The sequence below is a fragment of the Corvus moneduloides genome, chromosome 11 (genome assembly GCF_009650955.1).
Source record: "Corvus moneduloides isolate bCorMon1 chromosome 11, bCorMon1.pri, whole genome shotgun sequence".
NCBI classification, from domain to species: Eukaryota; Metazoa; Chordata; class Aves; order Passeriformes; family Corvidae; genus Corvus; species Corvus moneduloides.
In genome coordinates, this window is record NC_045486.1 from 18,242,050 (window position 1) to 18,262,240 (window position 20,191).

At 48.9% G+C, this 20,191-nt stretch overlaps 1 protein-coding gene across 4 annotated transcripts in view; it reads right to left on the bottom strand.

The window, feature by feature from the left end:
- Positions 1–20,191, bottom strand: part of RNF123 (ring finger protein 123) — a 47,887-nt gene that overhangs the window by 26,441 nt on the left and 1,255 nt on the right. The window contains exons 1-25 of one of the 4 annotated variants that reach the window (XR_004242464.1): positions 18,939–19,687; positions 17,827–17,911; positions 15,756–15,835; positions 14,863–14,960; positions 13,644–13,698; positions 13,231–13,316; positions 12,432–12,518; positions 11,866–11,933; positions 10,892–11,017; positions 10,080–10,194; positions 9,159–9,263; positions 8,910–9,035; positions 7,655–7,747; positions 7,389–7,462; positions 6,825–6,942; positions 6,239–6,338; positions 5,736–5,797; positions 5,575–5,646; positions 4,768–4,888; positions 3,881–3,982; positions 2,597–2,703; positions 1,898–2,096; positions 1,152–1,297; positions 877–960; positions 456–563 (exon numbers count right to left, since the gene is read on the bottom strand). Coding sequence is in view for 3 of the 4 variants with exons in the window: in XM_032121276.1 (XP_031977167.1) it covers positions 456–563; positions 877–960; positions 1,152–1,297; positions 1,898–2,096; positions 2,597–2,703; positions 3,881–3,982; positions 4,768–4,888; positions 5,575–5,646; positions 5,736–5,797; positions 6,239–6,338; positions 6,825–6,942; positions 7,389–7,462; positions 7,655–7,747; positions 8,910–9,035; positions 9,159–9,263; positions 10,080–10,194; positions 10,892–11,017; positions 11,866–11,933; positions 12,432–12,518; positions 13,231–13,316; positions 13,644–13,698; positions 14,863–14,960; positions 15,756–15,835; positions 17,827–17,911; positions 18,939–19,020 (2,499 nt within the window). In the remaining variant the exon portion in view is untranslated. Of the gene's footprint in view, positions 1–455; positions 564–876; positions 961–1,151; positions 1,298–1,897; positions 2,097–2,596; positions 2,704–3,880; positions 3,983–4,767; positions 4,889–5,574; positions 5,647–5,735; positions 5,798–6,238; positions 6,339–6,824; positions 6,943–7,388; positions 7,463–7,654; positions 7,748–8,909; positions 9,036–9,158; positions 9,264–10,079; positions 10,195–10,891; positions 11,018–11,865; positions 11,934–12,431; positions 12,519–13,230; positions 13,317–13,643; positions 13,699–14,862; positions 14,961–15,755; positions 15,836–17,826; positions 17,912–18,938; positions 19,688–20,191 lie in introns of those variants that run through there. The other 3 variants (XM_032121276.1, XM_032121275.1, XM_032121277.1) reach the window with 3 other exon arrangements.

Sequence of the window (20,191 nt, forward strand, 5' to 3'; positions counted from 1 at the left end):
TGAAGAAGAGAAGAACACCTGAACAAGAACCCCTTGACCTGGATCCCACAGATTCCAGGAAGAGCTGCAGTAGTGAGATCCCGTGTGACACACGGCATAGCTCAGGGTAATGGTCCACAGTAGCCTCTATCCTCTGACATGTCTTGAGAACTGAATCTCCCTTTGATCTGCACACTTTTGTCTGCAGTGCCCTAAGGGAAAGCCCACAGCATCATGCACAGCTCAGATCAGACTGGGCTGTGTCCTAACAAAAACTATGGGACCAAGCCTGGTACAGGAGAGGGGCCAAGTCTAGACAGGAGTCTCTGATACACAACAAGGGAAAAAGAAGCCCCAGAGATCATTGACATTGCTTCAACACCAGGAAAATGACACCTCTGATATGTGAGCCAAGCAGCAGAGATGCAGAGGCTCACTGGTCTCCTTTTAGCTGCTCATGTTATGCTCCTGCCCACCTTTGAATAAATGGTGACATTTATCCAAGCGAGGCGCCGGCTCAGGTGGTTGAGCTTCTCGGAGAAGACCTTTTGGCTCTTCAGCAGTTCCTCATGGATGTCTCTCCTCTGAAAAGAGTGCAGAGATGTGAGGGCAGATGTCACTGCCATTTATAGCATTCTTTTTCAGTGCTGGGCAAACAATGCAAAAGCATATACCACCTTGGGGCTAGCTAGGGAGTACTGGCGGGGGGGGAAAGGGGTCAGCAGCCTTTCTGTGGAAGGAGTGAGAATCAGTGCTATAAAAAGCACTTATCAGTCTCAGCTGAAGCCCACAAGGCCTGATGCAGATGCTGGTACAGTTGGGCAGCAGCACTTCACCCTTTTTGCCAGATATTGAGGCTTTGCCAGAGAAGGAAGCTGGGAATCCAGAGACACTTACCCTCTTAGGGCAGCGGCTGATTTTTTCCTCTGTGTCTTTCAGTGCCATGGCATATTCATTCACATCATCTGACACACCAACCATCTGAAAAGCAGCAGGTTTCAATAACAAATAAAGGAGTTTTTTCCCCTAAACATACAAGCATGCAAGCAGATCCCCAATGGAGGTTGGCAGAAGGACAGGGCACATACAGTCACTAAATAAGCAGAAAACAGAGCTGGTGTAGAAGCATGGAGGTTGGGGGAACAGATTCCTGCAGAGCACGTGCCACTTACCTTCCCAAGCTGCTGGTGGACACTGAGGTTGTACATCATCACTATCCCATCCAGGACTTCCAGGAGGGAGTTCTCGGTGATGGGCTGGTCTGGCTCTTCTGGGGGTCTGCCCAGTAGGAGACCCTCATTTCCATGGGTGCCTTCAACTGCGATGCATTCCCAAGACAGGAAAGAAGTTCTCAGCAAGGCATTTCGGCACCTCAGCTTCTGCCTGCCCCTCTCTGAAGCCAAAGCCCTGCTGTTCCCAGCCCATGTGATTCACTAGATACTGTACTACCACACCATTCTCATCTTGCTGCCTGCATCAGGCTGACCTGTCAGATCTGTTCAGACTGACCCAGGCCATACAAATTCCACTTCCTCAAGCCCTGTACAAGCTTCAGAGGCCTGCCTGGTCCACCCCCCAGCATCAACAGTGCTGCTGCTGCACACATCGTCCTCTGGCTCGTCTGTCTTCAGATCAAGTGCGACTACAGCTGCCTTTGAACCACCTTCCTGCAAAGTCTCACTGCGTCTGGAGGAACCAAGGCAGCATCTCCTTACATGCAGAGGGTGACAACATCATCAGTGCCATGCTCAGGATGGCAGAGGGGTCTTTTGGGTGTGGACTTTTGGGTGTCAGCATGCCCTGGGAATGGGAAGGAACAATGCTGGCAGTAAGGAGACTGCATTCCTCTGGGGAGCTGGAAGATGCCATTCTGCCAGGGCCCACCTGGGCCATGCCAGCACACAGCAGGGGTACTCACTGTCCTCCCTTGTACGCTGCTCCACGCGCAGCGTGAGCACTTTGATCTTCTCCAGGGTGCCCAGGGGCCGCCGCGGGTTCATCAGGCTGACGGCTGCCGTGCTCAGGAACCGGTTGGCACGGCCCAGGGTGGGGGAACTGAGCCAGGCAGGCCTGGCAAGAGCTCCACCAATGGCCAGGGCGGCAGAGGGGCGCTGGGACTGAAAGGAAATGAAGGGAGAAACAGTTCCAGCTGTGTTCGGCTGCCTGCTGTTCCTTCCTTGCCCCTGCAAGGATGTTGGTACAGATGCCCAGTGGCCACTGGAAGATGAGCAGGCAGGGTAGCAAATGGGTAAGTCCTTCCTCCAAGGTCACATGCCAGGCACAAGCAGCAGACCTGCACAGCAAGAAGCTGCTCTGTCTACAGTTGTCTTGCACCTTTCCAAATGCAAGCACCAAGAGCTGCCATGGAGGGGAGGCAGCACATTGAGATCAGTGGGTGGTGAGAGAGCAGGGCACAGAAAATTTTGCTGCTCAAACTTGGTGCACCCAGGACCTCGCTGATCTCCAGTGACTCTCATCCAAGTGTTTATCTGGTTGCCCATGGACTGGTTACAGACCGGGCCCAGCACCGCCTTGCTGTAAAGCAAAGCCTTTCCAGCCAGAGGCTGAACTTGCTATCCCAGCACTAGGGCCCCTGCAGGTGAATAACACAACTCACCTGTGCTGCTGATGTTGCTGATTCCTCATCTTCATCGAGATCATCCATAGTCACTGCCTGCAGCTCTGCAGGGTCGATCAGGATGTTGGCTTTTGCAGCCAGGTCATCTGCACAGAGCACAGCAAAGCAGCCATGAAGGCAGGAGTCACGCTTCACTTACCACGAGGAAGGCTCGTCCTCTTTTCTGCTTCTCAGCAGTAGAGAAGCAGCCAGAAAAGTTGGATGCTCTATCAGAACAAGCTCACCTGTCCCAAGCTTCCTTACATGGAACAGATCTGCCCTTATGAAAAGAACAGAGACCAAGCAGCAACAGGTGCTGTCCTCCCAGGACCCATTTCTGCTCCTGGTCTTACCAGCTACAAATAGGATAACAGAGGAACCAAGAGACAACCACCAGGGCCAAATTGGACTAGTGCAGGAATGGCAGCTCTCTGCCTGAGACCATCTTTTAAGCATCCAGCTCTTCAATGCTGTCTCATGATGTGTCCCTAAGTCACTAGGACTGAGACTCAGACCCAGAGGAAGGCTATGCTGATGGCTATACAGGCTGTACAAAGCCTGGAGAATGTGTTCTTTAGCCCACAGCTCTGTCTTTAAAGCTGGCCAGGATACCTCGGTAAGAAACCAAAGGAGGTTACATGGTTCTCAAGCTAAGTAATCTAATTTTGAACAGTCAGGGATCAACCTGAGACAGAGAAAATGGTCCTCATCTTGTGAACACACTGGGAAAGGAGAAGAGACATCTGAGTCAAAGGCAAGTGCCACATTAGCCAGAAACCAGAGACAAACCAAGCCCAAGGGAATGGCAAGGGGTTTCTAAGCCTTCCACAAGGCAGGCTTTGGAAGCCTAGTACCAGAATAGTGTGTTGCTCACAAACACACAGCTACAGTACATACACAGGGCTGCTCCTCCCTGCCCAGAGTGGTGCTGCAAGTAAATCCTGGGCATCCTTCACACCCAGCAAAGCCCAGCCAATGGTCAGTGCTTTGGCTGCTCCCAGCCCTGCAGCAACAGCACCACACCAAAGGATATTCCCAGACTACCCCCCTCCCTCCAACTGCCACATGCCCAATTCAGGGATATAAACAGTAAACTGTTAACTTAAAGGACACTCCACCCAAGAGGAGTGGTGTCTTCTTCAGAGTAACTTGTATCTCATTAAAATTCAACTCTTCTCTCTTTGAATTTAATCAAAATTCATTACCCACAGCTCCCTCCCTGGAATGTCTTGTGTGAATTCCAGCCAAGACCTGGATCCAGGTATTGGCAATGAGAGCACTTACCTTTTAGAGTCTTCTTAAGATGAGACAGAAGACCTCCAAGTCGCTGAAGGTCAAAATAATCCACCTTCCCATTATAGAAGAGTTGAGGAGGGACATAGGCTTCTAAAACAGAGGAAGAGATTTGGTTTTTTCCACAAGTCCCATGCACAGGATCCACAAAGACATGTAAGGCGTCCTAAAGTAGACCATAGGGGCCAGCCTGGACTAACATTCAGGGACAACCTTATTTGTCATAAAAATACAGGCTATTAAGGCAGAGGTGATTTCCACAACAGAGCAAGCATTAGAACCATGCAGAAACAGGAGCAACCAATGGCCATTGACAACAAGTCTGCCAGCACTTCCTCCCTCCAGCCACAGTCACTGGGATAAACTGGATCATCAGAAAACTTGGCAGCTCTCCACCTGCCTACTCCAGCTCTGCCACTTTGTCCCACAGGGATAGTAAGGCAATTACTGAGTCTAGAGAAAGGGTCAGCCCAAAGTAAGAAAAGGGAATGACAGTGGGGTCTAAGGGTGAGAAAGCACCTGGCACTGATTTAGTTTCCCCTTAAGCCCACAGTTTGGAAACCTCAAAATCAGAAAAATATCTTCCCCTAAACTCTGACAATGGGATCACTGAGCTGCCCTTCCATGGACCCACAGTCAACAGTGGACTCTGCTCCAGAGCAGACAAGGGGAATAGCAAACAGTACAGGTGTTCCTCTGCAAGTCTCAGATCTGGATCTTAACTGGAATATATCTGCACACAGGAACTTCCCAGGGTGACAGAAGGCTCAAGCACTCGTTAGAGACATAAAATTTCCAACATCCTGGAAAGCACTGCCAAGAGGCAAACCTTGTCCCAACCACAGAAAAGCCTGCAAAGCCTCTCCCCCAAGCCTCACCTTCACTGCTCAGGGCAGCCGGGGTCTTTGCCTTGTGGCCATCCCAGAAGAAGCGCAGGGCAGCGATGAGCCGGTGCAGGAAGCACACCATGTACTCTGGTGGGCACAACACAGTCAAGTTCTAGGGCAAGAATGAGAGTCCAGCATCAGGGCAGGTGTGAAAGTGCATCTCAGTCCAAAGGGCTACATGGGGCAGGCAGAAATTTTGTGTTCTCAGCCTTGCTAGCATCTCTAGCTTACAGTTCTGGCAGAGAGCCCAGACCTGATGGTGGGCAGCAGTTTCCACCTCCAGGAAGTCTTGGGACACTTAAACAACAAGCTGGTCTGACAGAGGATGAGGGATAACACACATTCTATCATGAAAGATGGGGCTGATGATGAACACAGGGATGCAGGTGAAGAAAGGGTTTCCTACAACAGCGGATGCCTGCCTCCCAAAGCCTCAGGCCAACAGCTTGATCCAGGGCCAGAGGAAAAGTCCTCACCCAGGCAGTGAGGAGGATGCCAAAGCCAGCAGCCCCACTGTGGCAGAGCACTCCACAGCCACACTCCCTGAGGGGCTACAGGAGGACATTCAGCTCCCACCTAAGACTTCCCAAGGACCACTTTCCTATGAATCACTGCACAGGACTTATCTAAGCTGCCTGGTTTCTGGCCTCAGATCTCCCCCTCCTCACCCCCTGCCACATGTAGACCTCAGTGGATCATCTGCTGGAAGCAACCCAGCCAGAAGGGCAGAGTTCTCAGCCTGAAGGTGCAGAGGGCCCTCAGGGTCAGGCTTGCAGGAAGGCTGGCCCTCTGACTTACCCCTCTGTTGCTAGCGTTTTCTTGAAGAAACTTGCGGAATTTGTTTAGGAAGATGTATCTGGAGGCTTCTCCCTAGCAGAAGGAAAACCAGGTGGTAAATCTATGCTTTACAAAGCACATCACATGAAAATACTGTCACAAAAGACCCACAGAGAACTTACCCCTCCTCTGTCCTTGTTGTTCAGCAGCAACTTCAGAATCTGAACCTGGAGGCCTTCCACCACTAAAAGGGGGACACACGTCTGCCATCACAAAACAAGCACTGGAGAGCAACTACCCCTCTTAACCCCAGCTGCAGTACCCTGTCCCCAGGAGAAAGGCTCCCTCCCCAGCACAGGGGGCCCAGGAAGAACTGGTGCCAGCAGAAAGCTAATCCCACCACTGAGAATTTTCTCCTCCACCACCTAGCAAGAAATTCATCCATAGCTAAAAACAATGCATAGGTTTGCTCCTGCCCCATCGTGGGGGGCTGCAGGTCTGTGCAGCGGGGTCCCAGCACTTCTAACATGCCATCAGAAAAGAGCATGGCTGGCCCCCACCTCTGCACCATGGCCTGTCCTGGCAGGAACACAGCTCTACTTCAGGTAGTGAATGGGATTTGGAAACAGCTCCTGGCTGCACAAAAGGTGTGGGATCTTGGCAACTTCCCTCCTTCCTCACAAACCTTCAATGCGTTTCTTGAGCCGCTGGCAGCCTCTTTCATATGCTCGACGCCTCAATCTCTCCTCAGCACTCTCCTCCTTCACCTCCTTACTCTCCTTGCCCTAGTTGGGGGACAGACACCGATTAGTAGGAGACCACTACACAGGGTAAATGTCTTGCCAGAAACTCCCTTAAACAATGTGAAATGGAGAGCACCAACTCCCTGAAACAACGTGCCAGGGTGTGACTGCAGCTGGCAGCACACCTAAACAGGTCTCCCCCAGCCTTGTAATGAGTAATGGCATTTTGAGGACACCCCAGTCAACCCAGTAATTCCTTAAATACTGTGATGTTCCCTTCCAAACCTGTTGCCACAGAAAACTGTCCCCCATCCCCTATCCGAGCATCACACCTCAAACATCCCTTTTAAGGGGACAAAAAAGATGATAGGGCAACGCAAAAGCTCCAGCTCTCACACAGCTCTGTAGGACCCACCAGTGCTAACATAGCCGGAAACATGGGCCATCCAACTTCGTCAGCCAGAAAAAGATGCAGATGGCAGGCCACAACATTTCTTCAGCCTCCTTGATGGAGATGCCCGTACTCACCTCCTTGGTGAAGCGGTTTGGCCACCACGTGGTGGGAATGAGCTCCTGCAAACCTGCCTCCTCCACACGCAGCGGGCTCTTGATGTAGAAGAACACAACGGAACGCAGCACGTCGAAGCTGTGCTGGAGTTAAAGCAAGCACAGAAGCTACAACGGGAAAAGGTACAGGGCGTGTCTCCAGAGCTGTAGTGACAGACTCCTTTCCAAACCACCACTGTAAGATCCAGAGGCCTCTTCTCCCTGGAGAAGCCCCGTGCAGCTATCACAGCAGCTGCCCAAATGCTACCGTAGAGCTGGACTGCTCTGGGAGTGGTTTTGCTCTAGGGATATTAGAGGTCAGTCAGGTAGAAATGAGCTCCCCTGTGTTACTAGGATGTGAACTATACAACACTGCTCCCTCCTCTCAAAGCAGGACTTTGTGGGGAATGGTGTCAGGCAGAAGAGACCTGAGAAATGACCTCTCAAGACAGGGTGGCTTCTGCCTCCCTGGACCTACAGGTCCTTTAAGTGTTCTTGGCTGCATTATTGAGGGAAAACTGAGACAGGAGGAGACACAAAGGATACAGAACATTGCTGAGTAGGTATTTCCTAGATTTCTCATGCTTCAAGACTGCAATGGTGAGCCGGAGGTAGTGGATCTAGGAAAACAGGAGAAGCAAAAGTGACTCCATCTGCAGAACATACAACTCTCCAATAGCTACAGTGTGACAAAACTGCCATCTTTGGATCAAACAACTACAGAATCCAAAACATCATGTACCTTTGGACAAGGGGACATAACAGAAGCTGGCTAGTCACAGATTCCTGGGGATTCAGAAGTGCAAACTCACTTGTAATCCCAGGTCTGGGATGATGGGAGAGAACCTGTAAGCCCGCAGCAGGGACATCAGCAGCTGCTTGAGGCACTCATGCACTTCATACTCCTGAGAAAATAAGAAATACATTGAAGAACTACAGCAAGGAGTCAGGAACAGCTATAGCTCCCAGAGTGAGACCTTGGAAGGAAGTGTTCATTTATGAACTGAAAAAGCAGGTGCTCTGAACCCAGTGTCCCTCTGACTCCACAGGAGAGAGTCCAAGCAGAAGTTGGTGCCAGTGCTTTGCTACAGAGAAACAAGTTTCTGCAGAAAGTCCAACTCAAAAGTCACCTACAAAAACCCAAAGTCCCAGGCCCTATTTGATGGGCAGTCACCAGTTCTCTTATTCCCTGACTCTACCCAAGACACAGTGTTGGCAGAACCAACCCAGAAAGGAAAGAATGGGTAAATGTGATGTAAATGTGATGATAGAAGAGTTGTCTTTTTGAATCCAATTCATAGCCAACCAGCAGGGTGAGAGCCAACTCTTCCACAAACACAGCAGTCCTACCAGAGGGTCTGGTTTCACTGCTAAGATGCTGGGCCTGAAGGAGTCATGACATATTTCCATTAAACTTCTCATGGCAGCTGGCTGGGCCAGTGCCCACATCTGTTAACTGTTACCCCAAAGGGCAGACGTGCTGTCTCCAAGCAGATCGCTGGCACTGACTGGCTCTGTGTAACCACCCAAGCACTCCAGCAGCAGCAGCTTCCCAGCTGCCTCAAACATCTGTCCCAGGAAGGAGTAAGCTCCTCCAGCATGGACAGGAAGTTGGAGGAGGCTTTTCCCCAGCAGTGCTGGAGATGGTGAGAGTGCACTGCACACTTCTACCCCAGTCCCGCACACTCTGATCGATCTCTTCAGCACATGGCAGTGCTTAAGACCTCCACAGTCAAATACACATTAATTACAAGCAGAAGACTATTCTTATTGATAAATTTGATGTTCCCAGAAGCAGGAAGTTATTCACCATCATCAGTTCCTTTAGCAGTAGGAGAAGCTTAGAAATGCCTGGTTAACTCATTGCCAGCGTCTGCATTCAACCCTCAGTGCCTGGGTGTGCAGCAGCAGCCAGATGTACTAATTGAGAGGGTGGTCTACCACAAAGAGAAAAGAAGAGAAAGACACTGAACACTACCAGCATTTTGTAGGGAAGGCTCCTGTCCTCAGCACCTCCCAGGATCTCCCTGGGATCCCCAGGGAGGAACCAGCACCCTAGCAACTCACCTCCATAAGAAGCCACATGAGATCCAGCAGCTGCTGAATAAGGGGGTGGGACTCCACTGCCCCTCCTCGCTCAAGGATGCTCAACAGGAAGGTCATGAGTACATCTTCCACCAGGTACACCTTGCACTGCAGACAGAGAGCCAGGTCAACATTCCTCCATGGCACAGTCACTTCCCAGCAAAAGCTGGGGTTTACTTTGCCTCACAAGAGGTGTAACAAGCACGACAGAAGCCAGCAGGCAAAACTCACCATAAGAGGGGAGAAATAATTGAAGATGTGAGCTAATGTAATCAACACTGTGGGTTCTCCCTGCAGCTGCCACATGGATGTGTCTTTCTCCACCAGCTTCCCCTCCTGCAATGGCAAATTCAGAAATACACGTGGCTTGGATCCAGCTCAATCCATCTGTACACCAACAACTGAATGGTCCACAGGCCTGGAGCAGCCACTGCTGTCCCATGCCTGACTGCAGTAAAAACCTTGAACATGAGAATTTAGAATGCCAAAGAAGCCAGGACTATTCATCTGGAAAGCTGTAGTGCAGTCCAGATGTCACCATCAACCACATGCGGGCACTTTGACAATGTTTTTCTAAAGAAAGGTTTAAGTTTACATGATAATCTGTAAATGGGAACACCTACAGAAGAGGACAACTAGTAAAGTAGGCCTGCATTCAAGCCAAGACCATGGCATATGGCATTCCCTATGCTTTGGGCATAAACATCATCTCTCATCCTAGTGGAAAACAGTGTTTCCAGGGAACAGTGCCACAGCCAAAACAATACTCAAGGCAGACCTGCCAGAATTTCACCACATTACTAAACAGGACATCAGTAAAAAGCTGAGGATATGAACAAACTGCTTTCAAGGGTGCAAAATCAAATGCAGCAGTTCTGAGCCTAACAAACATCACCTCTTGAATACTGGCAATGAAACTTCACAGGACTGAGAACAAAGCCCAGTATGATTTAAATTAAGTCCTGGAACTATCAGGAAGCCCATTTTGCAAGGCAAAGAGCTCCAGGGACACGCATGCCCCATGTAAAAGCATGCAAGCATTTAGACTCTCGGGTGTATGGAAACATGTGAGCTGGCAGCATGTGCCAGGGAGAGCAGAACCACATTTCCCAGCATGGTGCCCATCAGATCCAGCCAGTGATGTCAGCCTACCGTCACATCTATTCCAATATGGATCACATTCTTCAAGTAGCCCAACAGCTTCCGAGCCTTCACCAGGTCTGCCACAGGAGGATCTTGCAAGGGCCGGTAACCTTCCACTGGATAAGTAGGGAAGTGCTAAGGGAAAATGCAATCTGATCCTTTTGGGACTTCTTTTGTTTGTGCAACGAAAAGTCTGTCTGCTTTACTTTGTACCCACAGTTCAAACCACAGTGCCTTCTACATGGATGATAAGCCACAAGCTCTTATTCCCACTTCCTCAATACTGCAAGCAGCAAGTATTTCACTTCTGCTGGGCGTGAAATACTTTTCTCATCACAAAGACCAGCTGGAGACCCCACTACAGCCATCAACAGGCATTGCCAGGACTGCTCTGACAGCAGCTCCAGGTTTCAGCATTCACACAGCAACAGGCAACACTAATACCATGTCAGAGGTCCTGTAAGGCTGGGAGGCAAAAGAGACGAGTGACCAAAAGGCTCAGCACCATTAGGGTTTCCAAAACTGCAGAGTGAGAATTTTGCAGGATCTAACTGTCTGGGAGCAGGCAGCCCCCAGCTGTAGCAGCAGCTGCTGACTCAGAGCTGAAAGTAACTCTCATTTCAGAAACTTGTGTTTGTGTCCTGTAGTTCTGCTCCAGCTAAGGAGGTATCTGGCTCTTCTCTCCTTGACTCAGCTCTGCACACAAGTGCTGACAGCAGAAAGTGAACTGCAGTCAGGTGCATATACTCTAGAGCCTCCAAAGATGTCTCAGGACAGGCTCTTCTCCCTTCAGACCTTCTCTCCCCACAGCTAAAGGATATCGGAGCGGACGGCTTCCGAAGTTAAAAGCAACAGACTCTTTGAAGGAGAGGCTGATGGCAGGGAAATAAGCCATGCCAGCACCCCTCGTGATGTTATCAAAGGCAGTTCCCAGAGATATGCCATTCCTGAAAGAAGGAAAACCCACAAGGTTTTAGTCCCAGCAGGAGGGGTCTGAGGTCAGCTGGGCAATGCAGATATCTGCATTCCCCTGCCAGCAACTTGCCAACACGGACGTGCCAGTCAGTCATGCCTCCTGTCACTCTTAACCTGGCACACACGCAAATGTCACAGCTCTGCTGAGTAACAGCCACGGGAAGCACAGGGGCATTTCCATTTTCATATGAGCAGGGGAAAGCACTGGAGTCTCCACAACATGCAGAGCTTACCCAGCTTCAAGGGCAACCCAAATCTGTGAGATAACTAAAGCAGCAGGACATTTTAAAGCATGAGACTTTTTAGCCTCATCTAGTTGATGTTGATGACAATCAAGGATAATGCTTTCAATCTACTCCTCCATAAAAGATGACATGGACCATCTAAGAGTTCTTAGTTTCAAGTGACTTGTTGCAGAGAACAATTCTCATTGTGCATGGGAGCTGGAAACTGAAGATTTATCACCCTTTCCACAGCTCCTTGTGAATTTAGGGCAGGCAAGGTCTACACTGACCATAAAAGCAATTAATTAAAGCCAAGTGTGGCATTAAGCATCACAAGAGATGCCCTTCTCTCTAAAATCCTGGCAAACTTTACAAAGACTTTGTAGCTTGAACATCTTCCTGCCAAATGCTTTAACTGAACTGAACTGAGACCCAACAACCCATTCAGATGGTTTCTGAACACAAGGCAGAAAAACAAACGCCGGAACTACCAAGGAACATAAAGGGGAGAGGGCAGAAATAGGGCTCAGCAATCTGCTGAGCAGTGAGGAAACCTTTCTGTTACATACAGACATAAACAAAGCAAAGACGCTTACAAGCAGAAAGCAATGGTGCCCTCATCAAGGTCTATCAGACAGCTGACGATGTCTCCTGCTGCCCAGGACTGCAGGAAAGAGAGAGAAGAGGTTAAACATACTTGCAGGCTGTTCCCACATCACAAGAAAGACTGCAACCCAACCAACTCCTTTTGATTCAGGGTTAAAGAAGAGAGAATTCCTTCTCCCAGCAGCTCACAGCATTGTCAGGCACTTCTGGAAGCTGCACATAAAACCCCTGACTGGGGTGATTTTTCCCCTCTGGCACTAGGAATGTATATTTATCCCAACGATGACCCATGCTCTGATGTGCTACAGAGAACCAGAGCCTTCCAGAGACCAACAGCAGCACTAGGCTGGGAATCAGTCTGCTGGGGCTGCTAAACAAAGCACCCAGACAGCACATCCAGCACCCCTAAAGTACAGACAAGTGCTGGCACACAGACTGAAGCAGGGAGGAAGGCCTGAGGGCATTTGACAACGCCCAGCAGAAGCCAGTGAGCAGAAGGAGTCACCTGCTTTCTCCTCCTTCCTCTCCATCCCATTCCTGGGGGACAGCTACTCACTTTGCCATAGTTGGTAGTAGTCACGTTCCACTTGCGCACTCTGTTGCCATCATAGGCATACGAATCTGGCGTGTCCCCAACGCCCTCCTGCACCAAAGTATGAAAGAGGAGACTCAGACCACACCAGGCATAGAGGATTCCTCTCATTGCAAGAGAACCTTTTAGGGGGAGACCAGTAGACAGGGAGAGCAGCTGACAGCTCACATGCTCTGCCTGGGAAAAATCCTCACGCTAGGAATTAATCCAGAGGCTTGTGATTGTTGGTTCAGGGAAATACACCACTCCCCACTTATTTTTGGGCCAGAATAAGAGTACTGGCATCTGACACTTCCCATTTCTATCAAAACAGACCCCCGGGATGCCATCATCTCCCTTCTCACACATTCCAGAGTGACAAGTTAGTGTAACTCTGCAGCTGACATCCCTTTCCAGCACCAAACATCCCACCCAGATGCAACATCATCCCACCCTCTCCTGGGCAATAAAAGCCCTGTAGCACCAGCTGCTGAGGGCCATCCCAAGGGACAGGCTGCCACCACTGCAGACACACACACTTTTTGGGAAAGACACCAGCTGAAAGTCAACACGTGCAGCAAGAGCACAGCAACACACCCGGCACAGGCTTTCACACTGTGCACCATCCTATGGACACAGACCAGAGAGTGTTGTAAAGACTCTTAAAACAGCAGGCCTGGCATTTCTAGTGTGTGTGTGGCATTTCTGGTGTGAATGCCAGCAGGGCACAGCACCAATGCAATCCTCCACACTGATCTAAAATCCCCTAGAGTTGGTACGCTACCTCCTGATTAAATCTGCAGTTGAGAGTACACCAGCCAATCTGCATGAGTCCCTGGGAGGAGATGAGCACCTCATAAATCCATTTCCCTGAAAGAAAAAGAGGTGTCACACAGTGAATTCCTGTCCCCTGGCTCGTTTTTAGAGAAGATGAACTTGACACTGCTCCCACAGAAATACACGTGGCACACAAAGGAGGTTCAGGACATCTCCAGGATTCCCCTCCCACTTCTTTGCTCTGGCATCACACAATCCCCTCATCGTTCTCACTCCCTGGAAAAGCCACTGAATGAACTGGGGAAGAGGGTGCTCAAGATCTGGAACATAGTCAAGATTTCCTGAGCTCTCTAGTTGTCTAACTCCCCATACACTCTTCCCAGGGTCTTTTCTCAAAGCAGCACTGGTTTATCTCCTTACCTTTATACACACATGTTGTGGCCCTGATGGACCCAAAGTTACTGTGGCCAATCACCTGGACCAAGAAAAAAAAGGTATTTTAACATCAGGCAAAAAGAGAGGCTTGTTCAGCCCTTCCCACTCCCTCTGTCCTAGCACTCAAAACCAAAGCAAGACGGAGAGTTATTCACAAGGACAGTATAGGGACAAGAAGGGACATCTTCCCCACCCCAGCACCTGTACTTGGAGCCAACTGGCCCCAGAGAATCATTCAGGTCCCTCCCACAGCTCATCTGTACTTGATACTCCCAGTGAGGCATCCAGCATGGCAGCAGTACAAGGGCAACATGGTGACAGACAGGTTCCCAGTGAATTGGGACAAAAGTGTATACAAAAGTGATTATGGTATGGGAAAGATACACGAATGCTGGACAAGTTGGAAGAAAACTATAGATTCAAGGTGTCCAGACTAAAGGCCAGGATTGACAGGTAACATGCTGTCTAGAAAGTGAACTGACTCTCGCCATCTTGGGACAGACCATGAAGAGGAAATGAAGGTAGGAACAAGGAATTCACGGACAAGCCAGTCCAATCCATTCTGTGGGTCAGTTCTAGGTACAGCCAAAGTAAACTACAGCAGCTGGTTAAAGGGAAAGGGGAGACCAGGGCATCCTGATTTGTAAGAGTCTAAAAAACAGGCATAGATTAAAGAAGGAATCAGCTCAAGAGCAGGGGATGTGTTTGCTCAGTGAAGGGGTGAAAGGAGTGCAGAAATTACTGCAGTAGGAAAGGGTTAAATTCCAGTGGATTCTTTCAGCTGATTTCTTGCATGAGGAACATCAGCTAAGGAGCAAGCAGGTAATTAGTGGAAACAAAGGAGAAAGGAAAAGCTCGGGTTTAGCCTCTTTCTAGCCTTTTAACAGACCAGAAGGAAGGAAGAGGCAGTCTCCTGGAGGGAGGGACAGGAAAGCTGGCTGCTTAGCCAAGTGAGCCCCTGGGCCAGGGTAATCCTTTCACTTCCTCACAGCCCCACTCAGAGTTTGCTGAGACTTAGTGGTTCTGCTACACCTTTTCCCAGGAGAGCTCACTTCCTCCAAGATCCTGCAGCTTTCGGGGCAGACTCCATTTACACACACTACAAAACCATTGACAGGGATCTGTTACAAAGAACAAACCAAGAAGCCCCAAGTCCTTTTAGTCCCTCAAGACCATTTTCTGCTGTGTCCAGCAACACACTCACCCCAAGCAAGTCATCATCGACCAGCAGGAGTCCCTCAAAGCCGCTCGTGTGGTCCAGCACCACAGTGGAGGGACCGAGCCGGCCCTCTGCTACCTGATCTGAAACAAGGGTTGCAGAAAACCTGTTAGGGAGAGTTGTGCAGGATTTAACAGTTCACCCGCTGAGTGCTTCCAGCCAGACTGTGACAGCACCTGGATTTTGCTACAGGAGAGGAAGATTAAGGTAGTGTTGCCTATGTTGGAGCATGAGAACCTCAGAAAAGGAGAGAGATTGAAAAGAAAGTCTTCACAGCAATTCAGCTACGCAGCATTCAGGACACATTAAGTTTTCCACATCACCTGAAAATGTTACTTTGACAAAACTCAAAGGCTAAACTCTGTGCCAAATGTTTGGTCAACATGTCACGCTTTGATTGCAGCCAGCAAGAAAAAAATTGCCTTTCTAGGAGGGGAGCCAGGTTGTATCTTGCCACATCCTGATTCATTCAGCAAAACGATGCTAGTAAGAACACAGGGAACAGCCTGAGGCCCAAAGTGGAGACCAGCATGAAAAAAATTGTCAACAAGCCTCCGCATCTCCCACTGACGACAGCAGTGCACACTCCTGGTCAAAGCAATGGCTCTGCATGTAATTATCAGTAAAACACCGCCACCATTTGCCCCCAAACTGCTTTTCCAGACATTTTAGCCTGCGAATATGCTTCCATCTGCAAACAGACCTGCTGCAGGGCTGGTGATGAGCCCCTCACAGGCAGGATTTAAAGGCACAATCAATTAGAGCATGGAGAGGCAGAACAGCGCTCACTCAGGAAAATGCCTTTCGTGATACAACTTGTCCTTCCCAATTAAACAGCACAAGCAAGAAGCACAAATTGGACAGGCAGTATCTCCTACCTCTACTTTCTTCAGAGCCATTCTCCTCTGCCAGCAATCGCTCAAGGTGCTCCTGCAGGTTCTGGAACGTCAGGTGCTTCCTGGGGAATAAACACAGAGGAGCTCTTCAAAAAACTGTGTCTCCAGTTTTTAAAGAGTTGCAGCCCAGACACGTGTCCTGCACTGAGACATGACCCGTGAAGTTCTGACAATCTGTTTCGTGTCATGAATCTAAAGAATTTGCTGCCCCTCGTGCTGGGGCAATGAAAGAAGGAAGGACCAAACACAGCAAGAACAAGCCAAGTAGATAATTAAGAATCTTACAGTCTTCAGTCTGCTCAGGAGTGTTTTGTTGCAGTAAGAAAACTGTAGGACAAGGCAACAAGAAACCAGCTGTACTACCAACAACTATGGACCTTGACTTTGCTGCAGTCAGCATCATACAAACATGGCATAAGTCAGGATTAGTTTTTTCCCTGAAGTATTTTGCAGTACAAAAAAAGAGGGAGGACCACAGCAGCAGCTGTAGCAGTTCAGACAAAGTTCAGGCTAGTCCAGCATCCTCTTTCTGTGACAACAGCTAAAACTACTTTGTTTTCATACTGAAAAGTCTCTCATGCACCCCCTTTGGGCCACTGCTCTAGAGAACTTACTGCCCTTCCTTAGTTCTCTCCTTTCAAGGTTAGTTCACTTAGCTGATCCTTCCACAAGAGCCTCCTTTTACTGTGAGAATCACTAGTTGTTCCTATCCCTGCTTCCCATTTCCAAAGTCATCTGGGAAACAACTTCTCACTTCTCCAGGAGTAGGGATTTCCCTAAGACTGGTGAGAGATGCGAAAGCCTGATGGATGTGAAGATGCACAGAAGTGAAAGCAAAGAATCAGTTTTGGCTGGCATAAGAAGGGTGGCTTCAGCAAAGCTGCTTAATCAGCACTGGCATGGAGGAGGAGTTCTGGAAGGAGGGTGGAAGAGCATGAAACAGGCAGAGAGATATCTGCAGTGAGCTCCTCTATGAAGAATTCAGGCCTCTGAAGAGAAGATGTCATACCATAAAAGTTGCTCTCATATGGCAAATGTTATTTCCAAGACCTCTTTGATTGCTACTGGGCTTTCTACCAAGTAGCCACGTCCTGGGGAAAAGGGTGGAAGGCAGGAAAAAAGAGAGAGCAGTCCAACAAACTATCAGTTCTGTGCATTCAAGTCATTAATCACCAGACAAAGAAATCAGAAATACTGAAAACCAAAATGCTCAGGCAGATGGACTGTTCCAAGGCTTGCTGGCAGGAGAGCTTGTGGTGAAGTAACATGAGCCACTTTGCCTCCCCCGCACCATCACCCCGGCTCACCAAGAGCCAGAGGGCCAAGAACTATTAATAGCAGCTCTGAGCTCACGTTGGAGCTGGCAGTCCTAAGTATAGCCCATGGAATGTGACCCCAGCCATGCTGCAGCACTGCCAACCAGCAGGAGCCACAGCCCTGCCTTGCTCTGCCACACTCCTACCTGCCCTGAACCTGTCTGACTTGCCTCTGGCAAAAGAGATGCAAGAGGAATTCTTCTCATCCAACATTACAAGTTTCTGGGATACAAGGTGAAGGGGAACTGAAAATAAATAGGAAAAAAGCAGTCACTAAATAGGAATTTTGTGGGGTTTGTCCTTTGGTGACTCTAACAAAAGTACCAGCAGTTCCACAGCCTGAAAAATGGATGGTATTGCATGGATCAGTAACAGTCTTGCTTTTAGGTTACAGGGCACTAACAACCTATTTTTAATTCCTGTCCCTGAAACCTGTGCATTTTGCACTTCCTTACAAGCAAAGGGGGAACAGGAACATCAGATGAATGCCTACTTATTTCAAAAATATGGCCTAGTGATGTAGATGGGATTTTTCATGCAAAAAAGAATCCTTCCTCGCAAGCCCTGCAGTCTGAAAAAGCCATTAAAAGAGCAGACCTCAGAGTTGTTTCTGTAACATGGAGCTGCTGTGCTTTTAACAAAGATCACTGTGTGGCACTAAAAGATCTTTCCTTTCACACAGTGCTGTTTATCTGAGGTGGCATCGCTTGCCACCTGGGCAGTGAGAAGTTTGATACCTGTAAGCAGCTGCAGGCTGGTTCCCATCAGCACTGGTAAAGACTCGATGGAGATAATCATTCAGCAGCCTGCTGTTCACGATCCCTTGGGAAAAACAGAAAGGAAGTAAGATTAGGGAGTCCGGGGTAAACTCAAACACTAATTTCAGTTTTAAGCAAGAAACTGGTAACTATGGGTAAATTACGCTCATGTTTGCTGATCAACACAGTGGTAAATGCAGCTTCAAGCAGTCATTCATCACCTCACTAGCAGAATCAGAGTTCAGCACTATTGGGTGCATCTCCCCAAGAAAGGCTCTTTCCAATTTGAGCTGCTCTGCCATAGCAACTGGGAACCTATAAATTGCTCTACACAGGTGGAAGTATATCCTCAGGAATCCTGCTGTGCTATTTCCTGATAAAGGAACTCCAAAAGCTGAAAGTAGAAATCCAATTTTATTTTAAAAAAAAAATCTTACCACTAAAGCAATTCCCGATGTCCTGTTCCTATTCAGGATATCTCTTAACTGCACTAAAAGATGATGAGATGGAAAGGCTGCAGGTGCAGTTCACCTCGTGTAACCCAGAACCCTCTTTAAGGATGTGTGCCTCACCTTCTCTGAACAACTCCTAGTGTCACACTGATGCAGCATTCCTTGTTTCTGAGTGCAACAGTGCCCTCAAATGCCAGATTTGTGGTCTCATAAGCACACTTGTGCTGGATTGGTGGCTCCAAGAAAAAAAAAACAGACTGCCTGGCAGGTAACACAATTTCCCAGAAAAGGATTAATTTGAGAATTTGCCAAGCTGTTCATCCTGGAAGGAGAACTCCCTAAATCAGATGAGTCTCAAATAAGATGGCAGGCAGGCAACACAACATTCTCCAGCCTTATGAGGCAGGGCTGTGTGCTGAAGAAAAGGCTCTGTGACATGAGTTCCTGGAGTCCTTAGTACTGCAGGGATGTCCCATCCAAAATTTTATCTCACTTTGAGGATTTACTCAGTTTCAGCCCCCCTACACCTCACACTACCAAGGTAATTGCAACTGGAAGGCAGCTAATCTCAAGCAAGGCAAGGGATGCTCCCTGGATCCACAGTGCTCCTGTTTTCACATGGCATGTACAGGCCCCTACCTGTGACCTTGGACTTCTCTGGCTCAGTGCTCAGCCTGTAATTCTTCCTTGAGAAAGCAGTCCCAGCACCTCTCGACGTCATTCTTCACAGGCACCACTTCCAGAGCGGACATAGGATGGGCAGATGCCTAGAACAAAATCTCCTGGGGAGGATGCTGCCTTTAGACTTCTCACTTTCTTGGAGGTTGGTTTACCTGAACTGAACAACAGGGATAAGCCAAAAAATATCCAGAGTCCTTGCCTGTCTGAATGACATTACACAAGAGCCCCAAACCAACTAACTGCCGACCCTGCTCTCAGTCCCACTCTTGTCCAACAGCTCAAAAACCTTCCCAAAGCAGATGAGCCATTAAGCCACAATCCAGACAGCCACACAAACCCCACTCCAAACAAAGGCATGGGCACAACCAAGCCAGAAACACAGGCAACCTCCACACCAAGCCTGGGCCAGAAGCATTGAGCCAGCACAGGGCAGCAGCCACCACCACTGCCAAACACCCCTGAAACTGGGAACAGCGTCACACTGCTGCTCATGTCCTGACAAAACACTTCTGCCTTTCTCTCCCACTCTGTATTCTTTAGGACAGTAACATGTGGCTGGTTAATCTTCTGTTTAACAGGTATTCAGATTATTCCACTATCCAAAACAAAGAGAGTGGAACAAGGAATGAGACAAATGCAGATGGACTGGACTACAATAGAATATCACTGACTACAAAGGGAAAGACCCAGCTGTCGGAGGCACGGGGACAAAAGCAGACACAGGTAATAGTATGCAATGGTGTTTACAAGTGAAAATCTACCATGAGACTACAGATTCAGGAGCCTTCCCGGGATCACTAGAATGCTATCAGAGCTGACATGTGCCAGGACAAAAAGAAGACATTCACGTGGCTGGTTTCATCCAGCTTCCAAATGTTACCTTATACCCCTCTCCTGCCTCCAACTACCCCAATAGCCAACCATCACTGGAAGACTCTCCCTGGGAATCCATCTGTCAAAGCACTTTGTGACACACAGAGCAACAGGAAGATGCAACAGGAGCAAAGGGTGCAGGAATTAAATGCTTGTTAGCAATCTCATACAGAGCAGAAACTAAGGTGAACCCAAGAAAAGTTAGTGACTCCAGAAGAAAGGAGTACCAAGAGACGGAAGTGCCACAGCAACTCCGGATTACCTGAGCTTCAGCTAGACTTGGGAAAGGGTTTCCTAAAGCCCCTTTCATCACGACCACCCCAGCACCCAGCAGCGGA